The following is an 18,003-nucleotide window of genomic DNA, read 5'->3' as shown; positions in this document are numbered from 1 at the left end:
GTACAATCCTCTAATTTGACATGAAAGATCGTACCAATTTCATCCACAAATTTTTGAAGTAATTCTTTGGCAGCTTTACAATCAAAAAACAGATGTACAGGGGTCTCAGCACATGACTTACAAAGCGTACACAACTCTGATTCTGATATTTTCATCTTAAACAATCTTTCATTTGTGTAAAGTATATTATGCGACAACTTGAACTGAAATTCTCTCAATTTTACTTCAATTGTACATGTAAATGGCAACATATATATTTGTGTCCAATCTTCTGGTTGAATTCCATACTTGCCAGCAAAAACTGTTTCGCAAACAGGTCTTGATTTAATCTCTTTTAAAAATTCCTCATATATTGGTTTTGATTTCACATTTTGTAACTGTGAAATAATAAGATCCTTTTGTTTTTGAGCCACTTCTTCTTTCCAAAACATCTCCAATAGGAGTGTATTGAAGGAACATTTCGAGTATTTTTGAACAGAGTCTACAATTGCCATATACATCATATTATATTTGCTTGGCACTCCTTTCCTTAACCAAAATTCAAAATCAATGAGCCGTCCATCAATACTAAATATTTGATATATATAACATAAACCTGCTTCAAAAAACGGGCTGCAGAATATTGAGTGCTTATCAATCAAAATATTCTGGTTATTCCATACTGGTTGTTGTAGGATGTCTGCTTGGCTATTTTCATCACCAATAAAATCCTCATGTATGTTTGTCTTTAACCATATTTGTAGAATATTCTCATAGAATGGAGGGATACCCCTCTTATCAATAGTTTCAAGGGAATAATTACTTTGAAACACTAGAATTCCACCAAGCCTTTTTAAGAAATAATCTCCCAATAGCACCCATTGATGGTTACGATTTCCATAATATCTTTTAACCCACTTAACTAACTGCGTATCAATCATACATTGTAAATTGGGGAATTTGAGACCACCCTCAGCATATTGTGCATACATAGTTGACCTTGAAATCTTATCTGGGCCATTCCATAAAAATGAAAACATTAACTTCTCTACTTCTTTCACAAAATCTTGAGGAATTTCAATGTTTGACATCAAATAAATTATCTTAGACATAATAAATGTTTTCAAAATTTGAATTTTACCAATTAACGTTAAATTACGATTTTTCCAAATAAAAAATGTTCTCTTAATCTCACCCAATCGATCTTCAAAGTTTCTTCGGATTGCTTCTTTTTTGTCATATGAAAACCAGATTCCAAGAATTCTAAGACCATTGTCTGTCCACTTTATCATCTGTGGCTTTTCTTTCGATAGTCTATCATTTCCTATCCACATTCCTTCTGATTTGCTTCGGTTGAGGCAAAGGCCTGATATCTCAGAAAATTCTTGAAAGCTTTCTAGTAATACTGATAATGATTCTGTATCCTTACAAAAACATGTTATATCATCAGCGTAAGCTGTATATTTAATCTGTTTTCCGAGCATCTCCATTCCAATAATATTTGGATTATTTAACAATCTCATTAGATATATCTCGAGCCCTAATATGAATAAAAGGGGGGCAAGGGGGTCGCCTTGGCGAACACCCCTTCCAATTTCAAAATAACCAGTGGTAAAGCCATTTATCAATACACAGCTATTTATACCTGCATGCAATGTTCTCACCCATTGTATCATTGACGGACCAAAATTAAGACATTCTAAACACTGTAATAAATACCTATGACTGAGTGAATCAAATGCTTTGGTAAGATCTAATGCTAACACAATTCCAGATACATTGTTGGCATCTGCATAAAACATTAAATCTGAAATCAGTCTTATACCTTCACCTATATATCTGCCTTTAATAAATGCTGTTTGCTGAGGATTTATCAAATTACCAATAATTTTGGACATACGTTTCGCTAAACATTTAGAAAGTATCTTTGCATCCACATTTATTAAAGTGATTGGTCGCCAATTGCCCAATAATCTCTTATCTTTATTGGATTTAGGAATCAATTTAATTATTCCTTGCCTCTGTGACACGGACATACTTCCTTTTTCAAAAGCATGATTAAATGATCCTATTAGTTCTTTAGAAATCAAAGGCCAAAATGTCTCATAAAATTCCACCGATAAGCCATCATTACCAGGTGTTTTATTTTTTGACATCCCAAGGAGGACTTCCCTTGCCTCTTCATGTGTTATCAGGCCTTCACAAGAGGCCTTTTCATCTTCCGTGAGGTGTTTTAAGCAGGAAATTTTTATGTAATCATAACTCACTTTGTCAGACACTGTATCCCTGTTTTCAAACTGTTTACCAAAAGATTTCATCACAAAATTTCGTATATGATGGGGATGTTCAATAAGTTCCTCACCTGTATCTAATACATCTATGTTTGTACTCTGTGCTTGTGTCTTTTCCAATGATAAAAAATATTTTGTACTCTTCTCTCCTTTCTCGTACCAGGTACATCTTGAACGTAATATGGCCCCCTCTGCTAAATAATTGTACATGCAGTTAAGTTCCTGTTCAATTTTCTCTTTCTTATCCCATTTTTGCTCATTCATTTCTGTCGGGTCCATGTCATTTATTATTTTCAATTCTTGTTCTAATTCTTTTCTTCTAATTTCTTTTATATTTTTCTTCCTTTTAGAAAATGTGATTGTAAATTCTCGTATTTTGAATTTTAACCAATCCCATAATTTTCCTTTATCATTTTTATCTTCCCATTCATTTACCCACATCTCATAATGTCCCTTTAAATTTTCAACATACTCAACATCACTAAGTAAACTGTTATTAAACTTCCAATAAGATGGGCCCACAGTGTACTCTTTAATTCTCAGATGTAAATTCACAAAATCATGATCTGACAAAACACAGGGGACCATATCACAATCTGTCACCATATTTTGTACAGACTCATGGATTAACCAGAAATCCAGTCTTGACTGAACACAAGGATTGGAGCGTCTCCAAGTAAATCGTCTTAATAACGGGTTCTTGTCTCTCCAGATATCTATTACATGATAAACGTTTTTAATATTTTCTATTATTTCACAAGAGTGCTTCCAAGTGGACTTCATATTACCGCCCTCTCGGTCCAATGCCAAATTTTGAATAAAATTAAAATCTCCCCCTATTAATATTGTCTGTTCAGCATCATAATATTCTTGTATAGTCAAGTCTACAGCTTTAAAAAAATGCATGTGATCTTTTTCATTATTTGGTGCATATACATTACATATCATAAATTTTTTTCCATATACTTCCATTTTAACCAACAAAAATCTCCCGTTAGAATCTTTCACTGTCTCTATCAATTTTATATGTGGGGTTTTCCGAAATATGATACACACTCCCCTACTAGAGGAGGTTCCATGACTGAATACAATATCGGCTCTTAATTGGTTCTTCCATAAACTTTCATCCTTATCAGTCGAATGGGTTTCCTGTAATAAAATAATATCCTTTTTTAATTTGGATAAAAAACAAAAATATTTTTTCCTGGCTTTAAAGTCCCCTAGCCCATTAACATTATGGGTCATTAACTTCAGATCCTTATACATATTTCACAAGTAGGTAACCTTGTAAATTCTTATGACCCACCATGATCAAGACAAAACAGACAACAAAACATTGGCAATGAAAAAAACACACATACAATTTGCATGAAATCGAATAAAACATGATCACAAGGAATCCAAGTGCCCCTGGGCATCTTCACAGTTATTTTTTCCTCAGGTTGGCAAAAACAAATGATTTTCCTTATCACTTAATCACTTGAAAAGTGTATCTTGTCTTCGGAGATATCAACTGTTAATATACTGCTGGCATGACAGGGTGCCGACTGCTGAGCTATCGCAGTCGTGTCAAGAGTTTTTCAAAGTATTTCGTATTTTGTTAGACCATTGTCTACTGTGCAAAAGCAAACTGCCAATATCCATTCTATCTTGTGGTGTGCTGCTTGTACTCCACTTCTTTTCCGCTCTCAGTCTCCCTGTAAAACAATCGCGCCGGATATTTGAAGTACACCTTTCGCTTTGGGTCCTCCTCTTTCAGCTTTCGTTTCAGTGGCAGCAATTTCCTCCTGCTTTCTCGCACTTCTACCGGCAGCATCTCATCGACAAATATCTGGTGATCCTTTCCGTTGTGCTGAAAAGGCCTCTCCTTCAAATATCTGCGGGCACTGCTGATCACTGTTTGTCTGGTTGTGTATCTACTGAAAGCTACCACAACTGGGCGAGGAGGGCCGGGTTTTGGCCTGATGCGGCCTGTGCGATGAGCTCTTTCAATGCTCACTTCACCTTCCATTTGCATATTTGACTTGGCAAATTCTTTGATCAATTGCTCACACTTCCCAGCGTTTTCAGCACCTTCAGGAAACCCGTAAAACACAGCCGTATTCCTCATCTCTCTCGCAGTGAGGTCAACAAGACGCTCTCTCAATTTCATATTCTCCTTTTCTTGCTTGTTTACTTGGTCCTGTAACTGTTTGATATCAAAACGGCACGACTCTTGCTCCTCTTTCAAGTTACTGATTTCTTTCTCATTTGTTTCAATCTTACCAAGAGCTGTGTCCAACCTGGATGTGAGATTGGAGTTCATTTCGTCTATCTTGTGGATAAGGGCCGCGAGTAGTTCATCTGTGGTTGACTTCTCCCCGTCTACTCGTCGTTTTTTCTCAAGCGAGGAGCGTGGAGGTGATTCCGCCGACGCGCCCGGGCTGGTTCCCTCCATATCTCGGTGAAGTGGTTTCACTACCGTGTGCACTGCCGAGTCAGTTAAGCCGTGTGCATTATCACTGTCACTGTGTTCTTGCGTAGCCTTCTCCGTAGTAGCGTCGCTAAAATCCATCTTAGGGTCAAAATCCTCCTTTTCCTTGAAATAATGGGAGATTGTAACGACTCCTTGTTCTAAGCTCCTTTTTCTCGATGTCATTTTGACTTTTCAAACTGTAATAGGCGAAATGAGCTGCAATTTTATTTCCTCCTAATGCCTCCGTAACACTCAGGCACGTCCTAACCGCACAGCGCCATCTTGGATTCCAAGTGATAGGACTTAGTGAATACTATGAGTTAGTACATTGATGACTGTAGTTTCAATTTTGTTCATGGGGGAATCAGGGGTGCCCCCCTTGGGACCCAGGGGAGGGGGTGGGGAGACGTCCTAATGGGGCCTAAATTGTACATTTTCATCTTCACTTCGAGATCCCCATGTCTGATTTTCACCAAACTTGGTAGGTAGCATCCCTGGGGGGATAGGATGTCAATTTGTTCAAATGGGCACCATGGCCCACCTGGGGGGCCCCCAGGGGGCCCAAACCCCCTAAAATTAAGGAATCTTTAAAAATCTTCTCTAGAACCAGAAGTGATAGGGCTTAGATAATACTATGAGTTAGTACATTGATGACTGTAGATTCAAGTTTGTTCGTGGGATTGGCGGAATCAGGAGTGCCCCCCCCCCCCCCCCCCCCCCCCCCCCCCCCCGGGACCCAGGAGAGGGGATAGAGATGGGTCCTAATGGGGCCTGAATTGTACATGTTCATCTTCTTCTTGAAAACCTCATGATGAATTTTGACCAAACTTAGCAGGTAGCATCCCTAGAATCTCAATTCCTTCAATTGGGCACCATGTCCCTCTTGGGGGCCCCTTGGGCCCCCCCCCCCTCAACATAAAGGAATATTTAAAATCTTCTACTCTAGAACCAGAAATGATAAAGCAAAGTTAATACCATGAGTTTGTACGTTGATGACTTTAGTTCCAAGTTTGTTCATTGCAGATCCAGGGCTGCCTGCCCCCTCCCCCCACCCTGGAGTTGAGGGGGGGGGGGGATCCATATGCAGACCTAAGTTTCCAATGTTCTCGGGTAAGAGTGTGCAAGAATGCATGGAAGGTGAAATTGCGATACTCAGGTGAGCGCGTGACCCCCGGGTCTCTTGTTTAACTTTTTTTTTTGCCTTTCACGAAGTTTGTTTCATTTATTCTTCCCCGAGAACGCAAGCACTGATTTTTTTTTTTTTTTGAGCAATGTGATTATGAAAATAGTGTGGTATATGATCTGGAAGTCTAGACCGAGCATAATAAAGAATAGAATAGACAGGGCTCCACACTAACTTTTATTGGGCCATCAATATCATTGATTTTTATTTTTTCGTGGTCGAAAGTAAAATCTGATGACACAAAAAAAAATCAATAAAAAACATTAGAAAAACTAAATCGGACCTACTAAACATAGAAAAATTAAGATTAAGCATTATTAAAGTGATACAGATGCCCATGTCTAAAACAAATGAATAGAAAATTCAATCATCTTATTCTGTGTTTTAAGATTTAGCAAATAGGCGTAGAGATTATTATAAAAGTTGATGCCTATATATTTAGGAGGTCAAAACTTACTTTTGAAATGAGAAAGTGGGAGCATTTGCCGACATTTGTTAGCACCCGACATTTGTTTTAGCATTGTAAAGAGCCGAAAGTTACCGTTATTCATTTCTTATTGTAAAAGCAATCATCCAACATTTATTAGTCTGTTAGCACCTTACTGAGCCGAATATAACCGTTAATCATTTCTAAATGTAAAAGCAAACAACTGACATTCATTTTAGCATCTTACGGGTCTGAATGCTATCCTTATCCATTTCCAAACGTAAGAGCAAACATCCGCTATTTGTTTCAGCATCTAACTGAGCGGACTAATACCGTTAATCATTTCCAAATGTAAAAGCAACAATCTGTTATTTATTTTTGCGTCGTACGAAGCAGAATATTACCGTTATTCATTTCAAACATACAACATTTATTTTATCATCGTATGGAGCCGAATGTTACTGCTGTCCACTTCCGAAAGTGAAATGAATCATCTGACAATTGTTTTATCATCGTACGGAGCCGAATGTTACTGTTTTTCATTTTTGAACGTCAAGACAAACATCAGATGTTTATATTACCATCAAACGTAGCTGAATGTTACTGTTATTCATTTCGAAATGTAATAGCAAATATCCAATATTTTTTTTAGCATCGTATGGGGCAGAATGTTACTGCTATTCACTTCCAACCATGCCAAACGTAAAAGCAATCATTCGACATGTATTTTAGCATCTTCCGGAGCTGAATGTTATTGCCATTTACTTTCGAACGTAAAAGCAAACATCCAGCATTTATTTTATCATCGTAAGGAGTTGAATATTATTGTTACTCATTTCCGAACGTCAAAGCAAACATCAAACATTAATTTTACCGTGGAACGCAGCTGAATGTTACTGTTATTCATTTCGAAATTTAAAAGCAAACATGAGACAGTTATTTTAGCATCGTATGGAGCAGAATATTACTGCTATTCAGTTCCGAACATAAAAGCGATCATCTGAAATTTATTTTAGCATCTTCCGGAGCTGAAGGTTATTGCTATTTCCTTTCGAAAGTATAAGGAAACATCCAACACTTATTTAACCATCGTACAGAGTTGAATATTGTTTTTCATTTCCGAACGTCAAAACAAATATTCGACATTTATTTCAGCATCTTCTGGAGCCGAATGTTATCCTTATTCATTTCCGAACGCAAAATCAAATATCTGACATTAGTTTTAGCACCATACAGAGCTGAGTCTTATCGTTTTTCATTTCCAAAAGTATGAGCAAACATCTGACATTTATTTTAGTATCTTACCGAGTCAAATATTACCGTTATTCATTTCTTTAAAAGCAAACATCTGACTTTTATTTTAGCATCTTACGGAACCGATTGTTACCGCTGTTCATTATCAAAAGTAAAGGCAAACATCCGATTTTAATCGCACCACCAAAATCTTTATTTCTGAAATTTTGATTTCAATTCCGATTTTCATTCAATTCATTCATATAAAAGTCGATTCAATTCCAGTTGACAAGCATGCAAACAATCGGTAGGCACTATAACAGATACCATGTTGAACATCGATAAACATCAGATAAGTTGAAGAAAATTTGACGTACGCGTACCTCTAATTTCGCGTACGTCGAACCATTTTCTTCAGTCCTGACAAATTCGAGGTATCCGAAGTTGACTGTATACGAGAATATCCATAGCTAATAATAGTCCTAGAGAGGAACTGTGCTTGTTGTAAGATGTAATTCCACATAAGTTTGTGTGTGTGTGTGTGTGTGTGTGTGTTTGTGTGTGTGTGTGTTTAATTGAAGGAATTGAAGCATGATGAAAATTCAGCATTTTCTGAGGAGTGATGTTTTTCATTTAATGGCTTTTGTAGGGTACCTGGTATGCCTGACCACCAGAAAACATGGATAAAGCATTCAGTTTTCCAACGTAATTTTAACCTTTATCCGCCAATCTACGGGATATCCCGGAGTTCACCCAAATGCTGCGAACGCCTATCTACAGGATAATCGGTAGCAGATATGGCTTGGACGATGAGGTCATTTTTTAAAGCTTATTATAGCCTGTAAACTCTGACCTGATATCCCACAGTCCTTTTCATCACTTTTAGATGTGCTGCCCCCAGTGTTCCGTCTTTTATTGGGTCAAAGGTCATGTTGTTGGTGGATGGTTTCTTTGCGCACTATAGGCTACATTTGTAAACGGATTTTGTTCAAATTTAGTATGAAGGTCTACCAGGATATAATCTACAACTGTACCAGCCTATAGATTTTGAATGTGCTGCCCCCAGTGTTCCATCTTTTATAGGGTCAAAGGTCATATTGTTGGTGGCCGGGTTGTGTGCGCTCTATAGGCTACATTTCTTAACAGATACAATCGCATTGCGCGGCAATGGATATTTCTAGTTTGAATAGTTTGTATTCACTTCGGAGCTCTACAGCAGGCTGCTTACAGAATAGGTCTACATTTATTTGAGATCGAACACTGCTGTACGTATACATGTACATGTAGGTGTACTGTAGTTCCACCCATTGATTCTATGAGTTTATAGACAAAACTAGTCCGCAAAGTGTAGATCTTTGAGTTATTATTTGATTTTTTTTTTTTTTTCAAATTTGTAAGCATTGAGCCTCTGAGTTATATACCATCGGAAAGCTTACATTATGAAGATTTCAAAATTGATACCCGTTAGTTGTTTTTCTGTATAAAGGCTATAGATATTTTTCATTAGCTTGGTTTCTTTTGCATATTTATGTGATTATTCAATGGTTTCTTTTGCATATTTATGTGATTATTCATAGATATCTAAATCATACAAAAATACTAAAATCATATGACGTCACATAATTCATGACATGACGTTGATTTACATCTTATATGAAAGGGCATTTCCTTCTCTTTCAATTGATATATAGTTTTTCCATATTTTACTTATAATAAGTGTTGGTGACATTATCTTGAATTCGAGATGGCACAGTTTATTGAACGTACAAACCCCGGCAGCAACAGCCTTTAAACTGTATTACATGTTCGACGGATATGGGTTAATGCCGTTTGTAATAAACACATATGTATGAATATCTTGACCAAATGAGCAATTCATGGATATGTGCATGATCTTTTTTGTTGTTGTTTTTGTCTTTAAGCTCTTGCAAGATTTCATCTACTGAATGTTTTATTTTGTTCAGGAATTTTACAGTTACTGGGGGCCATGACATCTGTGATCACATGGTGTGTGAAGACGTGATGACACCTCTGGTTTCATTCCTGTTGCAGGTCTGTATATGGATTACAGATTCATTCATACTGTCTTGTAGTTAGCAGTGCATATGGAATTAAATGACAGCTTCAATTATTCAACTTGACAGTTCTGCTTTACATCATAACTTGTAAGAAGCAAAACAGTATGATGCTACTCTGAAGATGTTTCACAAACTGTGATAACTACACTTTATATATGTACGTTGTGTACATATCATATGCTATAGAGAGAGAAAGGAGCTGTTCTATACCATGTGACATGCTGTGACTTGTTCTCTTTACACTTACAACTGATATGAAAGAAAAGATAAGGTGTGTATTACACAGCTTATTGCTTTTCTGTTAAACTGTTATATCATCTGACTATAGTCAAACCTGCCCATAGGTTAGGGTTAGGGAGGGAGGTTAGGAAGACGAAAAAAGTGGCCGTTATAGACAGGTGGCCGTTATATCCTACAGGTTATCCAACTGTTTACATTGTCTATTATACAACACCTATTTAGAATGTAGTTATCCGATTGGTCGATTGCCCATCACGTGACATTTAGTAAAAAGTTCCATTGCACGTTCTGGCTGTCAGCAGTGCAATTTTGTTAGACCAAAATGTTCCATTGCACGTGCTCTGATGTCACAATAAACAAACGTGTGCCGCGCGCACTCAACAATTAGGCCCAAAAACAAAATGGTTTGTTTGCCCTTCGCGACCGACCGAAAATCACAGAAATTTCGGGTTGGGTTTTTTATTCATTTTTTTTTTTTTTTTGCTCTCTTTCAAGTGTATTTTTTTCCACAAATTTCATTTTCTGCAAATTTGTGAACGGTTTTAAACCCAAAATTATCCATTTTAAGCTAAAGAAAGAATGAAAAAAAAGTCTAAAAATGTTTTTTTATTTCATCGACCCGGCGTAGTGGCGTTCGGGCTGCGCGGGGCCGCAGGCTACGTTTTATAGCATGCATTGCATGCTAGCTACCTTTTTAGGTAGTGCGCTAGCTAGCTAGCTACCGTACCGGCCGCGGTGCAGCGCAGCGCGACTGCCATTATGGCTACTTTTGCAGCATCCGTTACCAGCTGTCATGGCACCGAAACTGTTTGGATTTCAGTTGCCAGCATCTCACTGGAAGGTACTTTTTTGGAGCTGTTTGCAAAATTTAACAAAGATGAACGTTATAAGTGTTTGTCAGTGAGTGTTTCTGCCTCGCCTACCGGGCCCTGGCAAGACGTAAATTTGAATGAATCCCTTTGAGTTTTGAGTGCATTAAACTTGCGCCACATCCTGTACAAAGTTGAACTAGAACTCGAAGTATTGCCAGAAGGATGAGTGTATTACGAGATGCCCTGCCAAAGTTACAAAATTACATGGGTAAAAAGGGTATTAAAAAAAAAAAAAAAAAAAACGAAACGACCTACCGACCCTCTTGGGTTTTGACAATTAAGGGCAGACAAACAATTTTTTTTTTGGCCTTACAAGCATGCTTACAAGCGCGTACTTTTGTCACTCATTTTTGTAAACAACTTCTTTTCGCATACGTATACGTACATGTACATACACTGTGACTGCGACTGTGAGGCTACTCATTCATCTTTCACGGAAAATGGTTGCCACTTCTGTGCTAAATTCAAGAATGTGTGAGTACCAAATCTATTGACGTTCGAGGTGTTGTATAAAACAAATAGTGTATGGTCTTTACTCGTGCAATAGAACCAGATTTCGCACTCGGTGAAAGATGAGGTGCACTATTCAACTCGGCTTTGCCTTGTTGAATAGAGCGCCTCTATCTTTTACCTCGTGGGAAATCTTGTACCATTGCACTCGTGACCATTCACTATCTATATGTACATGTGCATGAATCATTGTTGTATACATCTATAAGTACTTACATGTATATGTATGTATGTATGTATGCACATGTCTGTTTCATGCATTGAACAATGCCGGTGTGTATGAAATTGTTGCACAGTAGCTGCTGCATGTGTACAGTCGTGAAGAAAGCTTAACACTATTGCTGTATTTTGACTGAATGAGTGATGAATGCAGGGGTGGCGATCACTGAACGTTGCCCATGAATGACTTGCACAGCTACACAAAGCAGAAAAACACGCCGAATTATCGGCTCGGCTATGGCTCCATCTGGTCTGTGGCCGCTATAGACAGGTTAAAAACAAAATTTGTGGCCACTGGCTGTGTTAGACAGGTGGCCGCTATACACAGGGTCTTTAACAGGGCGTTTCTCTCGGTGGGATTTTTCAGTGGCTACTATAGACGGTGGCCGCTAAGGCAGGTTTCCGCTGAGGCAGGTTTGACTCTATCTCTATAGCTCATCCTGTATCAGTCTCTTTGCCATTTTGTTGTATGTCTATGATACCTTTCATCCCCTCACCCCTCTGTCTCTCTCTCTCTGGTTATGTATGCACATCATTGCAGTATTCAGGGGGAATCCCAGAACTGGCAATGAAGCAGAAAGAAGGCAAGGCTCATAAGAATGACCCTCCGGCATTGGGGCCTCTGATGCAAGCACTGCATCTTGTTTGGAATTTGTGGTATGTCTATATTGCAATATTACACAGAGATGATGAAATAGAATTATATGAAATCTTATATGATATGGCCACCATTTGGTGAAACAAAAGTGGATCAAAAGTGAAATAGGGCTGAAAATATTGTCAAAATTCATTCCTACTATGTACACAAGTTGCCTTTAATGGACTCCATAAAATAAGACAAGGAGAATGGTAGAAGTTTCATTAAAACTGGACATGAAATAAAAAGTTATATAAACAAGTTTATGTATAAAAAATTATATAAGACTAAGTTTCCCTTGTTTCCTCTGAACAGTGACATTGGTCACAACCACAGATCCTCTCATTGGCATGTACACAAACCTTGAATATTATATTTCAGTTGAATTAAAAAAAAGGAAAAATTGATAAATGGTTTTCTTCTAATTGAAGTGTTGTGTTGTAGTAATCAAGCACATTTTTTAAAGACTTTTACAAAGATTTTTAGATGGAAAAACATTGCACTTTGTTCAGTCGTCAACCGGAAACATGATTCAGATATTTTTGTGTATAAACCAATTTGAGGGTTGTGATTGGTCATTGGTTGGTTGCTTTTTGGCATGGTTTTCTTTCTTTTTTTTATAAAATTAAGATTGGTATAACTGCTATTTTCAAGAGGAACTCAGTAATAAAATCCATCGTGCTCCAGCCAGGAATGAGTCATATACTTGGCAAAAGAGAAAGTGAACACTTTTTCCAGTTCATGTATTTCATAGAAGGTTTTGATAAAAATCAATGCATTAAATTTGAAGGTAATTATACCCCCACCACACATAGTGTGAAGGGGGTATATAGGAATCACCGTGATGTTGGTCGGGTGGGTGGGCGGTCGGGCGGGCGGTCGGTTGGTCAGTCTGTTGCAAAATCTTGCATCGCGAACTCCTCCTGAAGTTTTGAAGCAATGTAAATGAAACTTAGGGTAAATGATGATATTGAGGTATAGATGTGCAAGACATGTTTTTTGTGTTCGTCGGACAATGCGTTGCCATGGTAACCATAATTTTACCAAAACCTTGTGGATTGAATAACTTCCATAGTATTTAAGCAATCAATTTCAAAATTGGTATCTATGATGATCTATAGGTGTAGTTATGCATGACAAAGCGTTGCCATGGTAACCGCATGTTTTCTTTGAAATCTTGTGGAGTGAACAACTTCCACAGTTTTGAAGCGATTGAAATCAAATTTGGTAGGCATTATGGCCTTGAGGCATAGATGTGGAACACATAATTTTTGTGTTTGTCGGACAAAGCGTTGCCATGGTAGCCATAATTTTACCAAAACCTTGTGGATTGAATAACTTCCACAACATTCAAGCAATTAAGGTCAAATTTAGTATGTATGATGATCGGGAGGTGTAGTTATGCAAGACACCAATGTGTTAATATTAGAAAAATATGTTGCCATGGTAACCACTCATTTTTGTATCATATTGAACCATTTAATCTATGAAGGTGAAATTTGGTGTGTATGATGCTCTTTAAGTGTAGTTTTGCAAAATGTCCTTTGTATTTGTATCGGACAATGCGTTGCCATGGTAATGCATTTTTTTTTAATCCCGTGGAGTGAACTTCTTCGACAGTTTTCAAGCAATTGAAACCAAATTTGGTAGGCATTATGGCCCTTAGGTATAGATGTGGAACACATAATTTTTGTGTTTGTCACACAAACCGTTGCCATGATAACCACAATTTTACCAAAACCTTGCAGATCGAATAACTTTTCCATCATTCAAGCAATTAAAGTCAAATTTAGTATGTATCATGATCTAGAAGTGTAGTTTTGCAAGACACCAATGTGTTAGTTTAAGGAAAATGTGTTGCCATGGTAACCACTCATTTTTGTATCAAAACAAACTATGAAGGTCAAATTTGGTGTGTATGATGGTCTTTAAGTGTAGTGATGCTGGGGAAAGCATGTTTCCATTTGCTGTAAGTTTTATACTCAGTGTCAACTCTGTAATTGTACAGTAAACTAAAATTGTTCTGTTTCCAATTCGACAAGTGCACAAACTTGGTATTAACGTCATTGCCCTCATGACATCACATACTATAAAGCAACACTTCAGTGATAATTCTAGTTTAATTGGCCATCACCCTGATAGGTCAGTACAAAGGGTAAGTTTATGCATGAGTAAACGCATTGTTTAATTTGTTCTCCAAGGTACAAGAATAAGAATTGCAAAAAAATGAGATGTCATTCATTTGCAAATGTCCTAATAAAATAACAGTTATAACAAAAGACAAATTCAACGCAATAAGAGACATGAATGAAATAGCAAAAAAAAATTTCATTCTCTTTTATCACTTTATAGTCTCAAACAAAAATGAGAAACTAAAGGGGGAGATTAAAATTTTCTGTCAATTAACTTAAAATAACATAGTTAGTAAAGTCTTAAAGGTGATCAAATGACCAGGATTTCCTTATTTCAATCTTTTAATATAGGAGTTTAAAGATTCATATTCTACACAAATTTAAAACTCAATTTCAAGTTTCCTAATTTGAAGGAACAATTCAAATGTCTACTATTTCTGTTAATATTACTTCTCCAATGTCATGTGAATTTGGAGTTGACAGAAGTTTCTTCATTTACCTCCAGTATTTTCAGAATTTCTTTATCTTAAGGGTTATGAAGACCTAGATATGATGGGTTCATTTTTGCAAATTAATTAATGTCTTATTTTTGTGTTAAATTAGTCTTTAGTTCTTATTGTTATATAGAAGACCACTTACTCATGAATTATAACTTATTCGTTTTTGCAATTTATACTTTTGTGCGTTAAAAGAAAAAACCAAATGTGGTCACTCGTGCATAAAGTTTCCCTATTTATTGACTTGCCAGGGTGATACAGTAACTAATCACATCATAGAATATGGAATATAATATAATATTGTATATAATACATTGATTTTATAAAAATCTTCGTTGAAAAATATCAACTGGTATAAGTGTTTACTTTCTCTTTTTGCTGAGTGTAAATATATCAACGTGAGGGAGATAAGTGTAATATTGGTTCCTTTTTGTGTGTGTGTTTTTCTATGCAGTGAGAACAATAGCACAGCCGTTGCCATTGCCAACCAGCAAGGCTTGCTAACAGTCTTCCTCCACAGCCTGCAAACACACCGGATTATGGTGGATCTTGCGATTACTGCAGGTGAGGCAGGGATTCTTGTCTCCCCCCTTTTTTTTTAGCTCACTTGAGCCAAAGGCTCAGGCTGAAGTGAGCTATTGCAATTTGCTCACCGTCTGGCATGCAAAAATTTTAAATTTCCAAATCAAAAAAGCTTTGCAAATCTCCTATGTAGAACTAGAATAGATACGGTATGCTAAGTTAGTGCTACATGTATGAGTAGGTAGATTGGTGACTATAGTTTCTGCTTTGTTCATGGCAGATTCAGGTGTGGGGTGGGGGAGGATTCAAGTAGGGGGCCAACACATTTTATTCATCTTCTTGAAAATACATGATCAAATTTGTTGTTAAACCCTGTGCATTATCACAAGGGTGATAATTAATGTACTTTTGATACAGGACCCCAGAACCCCCATTCCACAAAGAAAAAACAAAACAAAAAAGAAACAAATTGTTTAAAACTGGAAATACTCCAAGTAAATACATTTAGTGTGTGCATTTTCAAGGTCATTTGCATTTCATTTTGGTGGAGATCAGTTTTTTTTAAAAACTGCTTTGATAAGTATTCTAAATACAGTGTACTTGGCAAATATTTTTACCATTGTGATGGAATATGCATATCAACATCATGCCCAATAGAAGCCCTCAAAGCTGCCCACCCCCCCCCCCCCCCTCTCCCAAGTTTGCAATGTTCTCAGGTAGTACTTGCAGTAGTCTGCAAGAATGCATGGGAATTAAATTTGTGACACTTGGGTGAGTGTGAGACCCCCGGGTGTCTTTTTTTTTCGGGGGGGGGGGGGGGGGGGTGGGTTGGAGTACAGGCAAAACAGGAGTATGGTCATGCACACTCGTGTACAAGAAGTATGTGTATGTATGTACATTTGTATATACAGTTCGACCTCGATTATCCGGCCTCCTTTTATCCAGAAATCTTGATTATCTGGACGCGTTCACGCAGTGAAGGACTTTTTTTTTCATCCAAAAATTGAGAAAAAACAGTGACTTTAACATCATTTCATGGATCTATTTCACTAATTTTATAAGTAGCAATAATAAAGTCACAACAGAGGAATGCAGGGAATGCATTAATAGCCAATCTTGATTTAATGAATAATCCGAATTTTCGTGGAACCCTCCTCTTCTTCAGGGATGACAGTGCGAATATTCACAAGAATATATATATATATATATATATATATATATATATATTCATATTTATCAAGATTGGCTATTAATGCATTCCCTGCATTCCTCTGTTGTGACTTTATTATTGCTATTTCTAGTACTGCCAATACGCGGAACAACTACTAATTTTATAAGATGTGCATGATTGGTTTCTCAATATCTAATGAGGTAAAACATGTATAATTTTTACATAAAGATATATACTTTATTTTTGTGAAGGAGGGACTACAATTTTGTGCAGGCTAGCATAGATTGCACCACCGTTGTGGGGTACGCTACCTGCCTAGCTGCCAGTGCACTGGGAAGGCAGCTTGGACGGCAGCTATATACATTAACATTGTGTCTCCCATATCCGGCCAATTCGCTTATCCGGATGAGCGCCGGTCCCGACATGGCCGGATAATCGAGGTTGAACTGTACACGTATGAATGAATGGGCATATATGTGCCGGTACATGTTAGTATATATGTGTGTGTGACCACTCAATTCTTTTTTGTCGAGCCCACCGGAGGTGAGGGGAGACTAAGGGATCGCCTGCGGCGTCTGTCCGTCAATCGTCCGTCCGTCGTCTGTCCGTAACGCTATAAGAACTTGAATAACTCTGTACTCTCGGCTTCAATTTGAATCAAACTTGGAGGGAAGAGTGGTCATACAAAGTTTTACCTTTTACCAAGTATGAAGGTCACCTCCAGGTTAAAGGTCACAGGCAGGGGTCAATGAACTTTTAGGGCCCAATGTTAAGTTTTTAGGGCGCGTTTCGAGTATGGGGCATAACTTTTGATCCATAAGTCTGTTTGTGACTAAACTTTGGTGGTAGATGTCCCTTGGGGAGTTGATGGTCACCACAAGGTCAAAGGTCACAGGGATGGGTCAATGAACTTTTAGGGCCCAATGTTAAGTTTTTAATGCGCGTTTCGATTATGGGTCATAACTTTTGATTCATAAGTCCGTTTGTGACTAAACTTTGGTGGTAGATGTCCCTTGGGGAGTTGATGGTCACCACAAGGTCAAAGGTCACAGGGAGGGGTCAATGAACTTTTAGGGCCCAATGTTAAGTTTTTAGGGCGCATTTCAATTATGGACCACAACTTTTGATTCGTAAGTCTATTTGTGACCTAACTTGGATGGTAGATGTACCTTGGGGAGTTGATGGTCACCACAAGGTCAAAGGTCACAGGCAGGGGTCAATGAACCTTTAGGGCCCAATGTTAAGTTTTTAGGGCGCGTTTCGAGTATGGGGCATAACTTTTGATCCATAAGTCTGTTTGTGACTAAACTTTGGTGGTAGATGTCCCTTGGGGAGTTGATGGTCACCACAAGGTCAAAGGTCACAGGGATGGGTCAATGAACTTTTAGGGCCCAATGTTAAGTTTTTAATGCGCGTTTCGATTATGGGTCATAACTTTTGATTCATAAGTCCGTTTGTGACTAAACTTTGGTAGTAGATGTCCCTTGGGGAGTTGATGGTCACCACAAGGTCAAAGGTCACAGGGATGGGTCAATGAACTTTTAGGGCCCAATGTTA

At 37.7% G+C, this 18,003-nt stretch overlaps 2 protein-coding genes across 2 annotated transcripts in view; one reads left to right on the top strand and one right to left on the bottom strand.

The window, feature by feature from the left end:
* Positions 1–18,003, top strand: part of LOC139744816 (HEAT repeat-containing protein 3-like) — a 96,926-nt gene that overhangs the window by 7,005 nt on the left and 71,918 nt on the right. Inside the window, exons 3-5 of the mRNA XM_071655230.1 lie at positions 9,533–9,620; positions 12,029–12,144; positions 15,208–15,317. Of these exons, the coding sequence (XP_071511331.1) occupies positions 9,533–9,620; positions 12,029–12,144; positions 15,208–15,317 (314 nt within the window). The remainder of the gene's footprint in view (positions 1–9,532; positions 9,621–12,028; positions 12,145–15,207; positions 15,318–18,003) is intronic.
* On the bottom strand, positions 3,781–4,987 carry LOC139744817 (uncharacterized). The gene has a single exon (XM_071655231.1). The coding sequence runs from the start codon at positions 4,906–4,908 to the stop codon at positions 3,916–3,918; it is 993 nt and encodes a 330-aa protein (XP_071511332.1). The 5' UTR covers positions 4,909–4,987; the 3' UTR covers positions 3,781–3,915.

Source organism: Diadema antillarum, unplaced genomic scaffold (genome assembly GCF_040938485.1).
Source record: "Diadema antillarum isolate AM-2024a unplaced genomic scaffold, OU_Dant_1.0 seq00001213_RagTag, whole genome shotgun sequence".
Taxonomy (NCBI): Eukaryota; Metazoa; Echinodermata; class Echinoidea; order Diadematoida; family Diadematidae; genus Diadema; species Diadema antillarum.
Note: the sequence above shows the minus strand (reverse complement) of the source record. Positions and strands in the feature narration are given on the sequence as shown.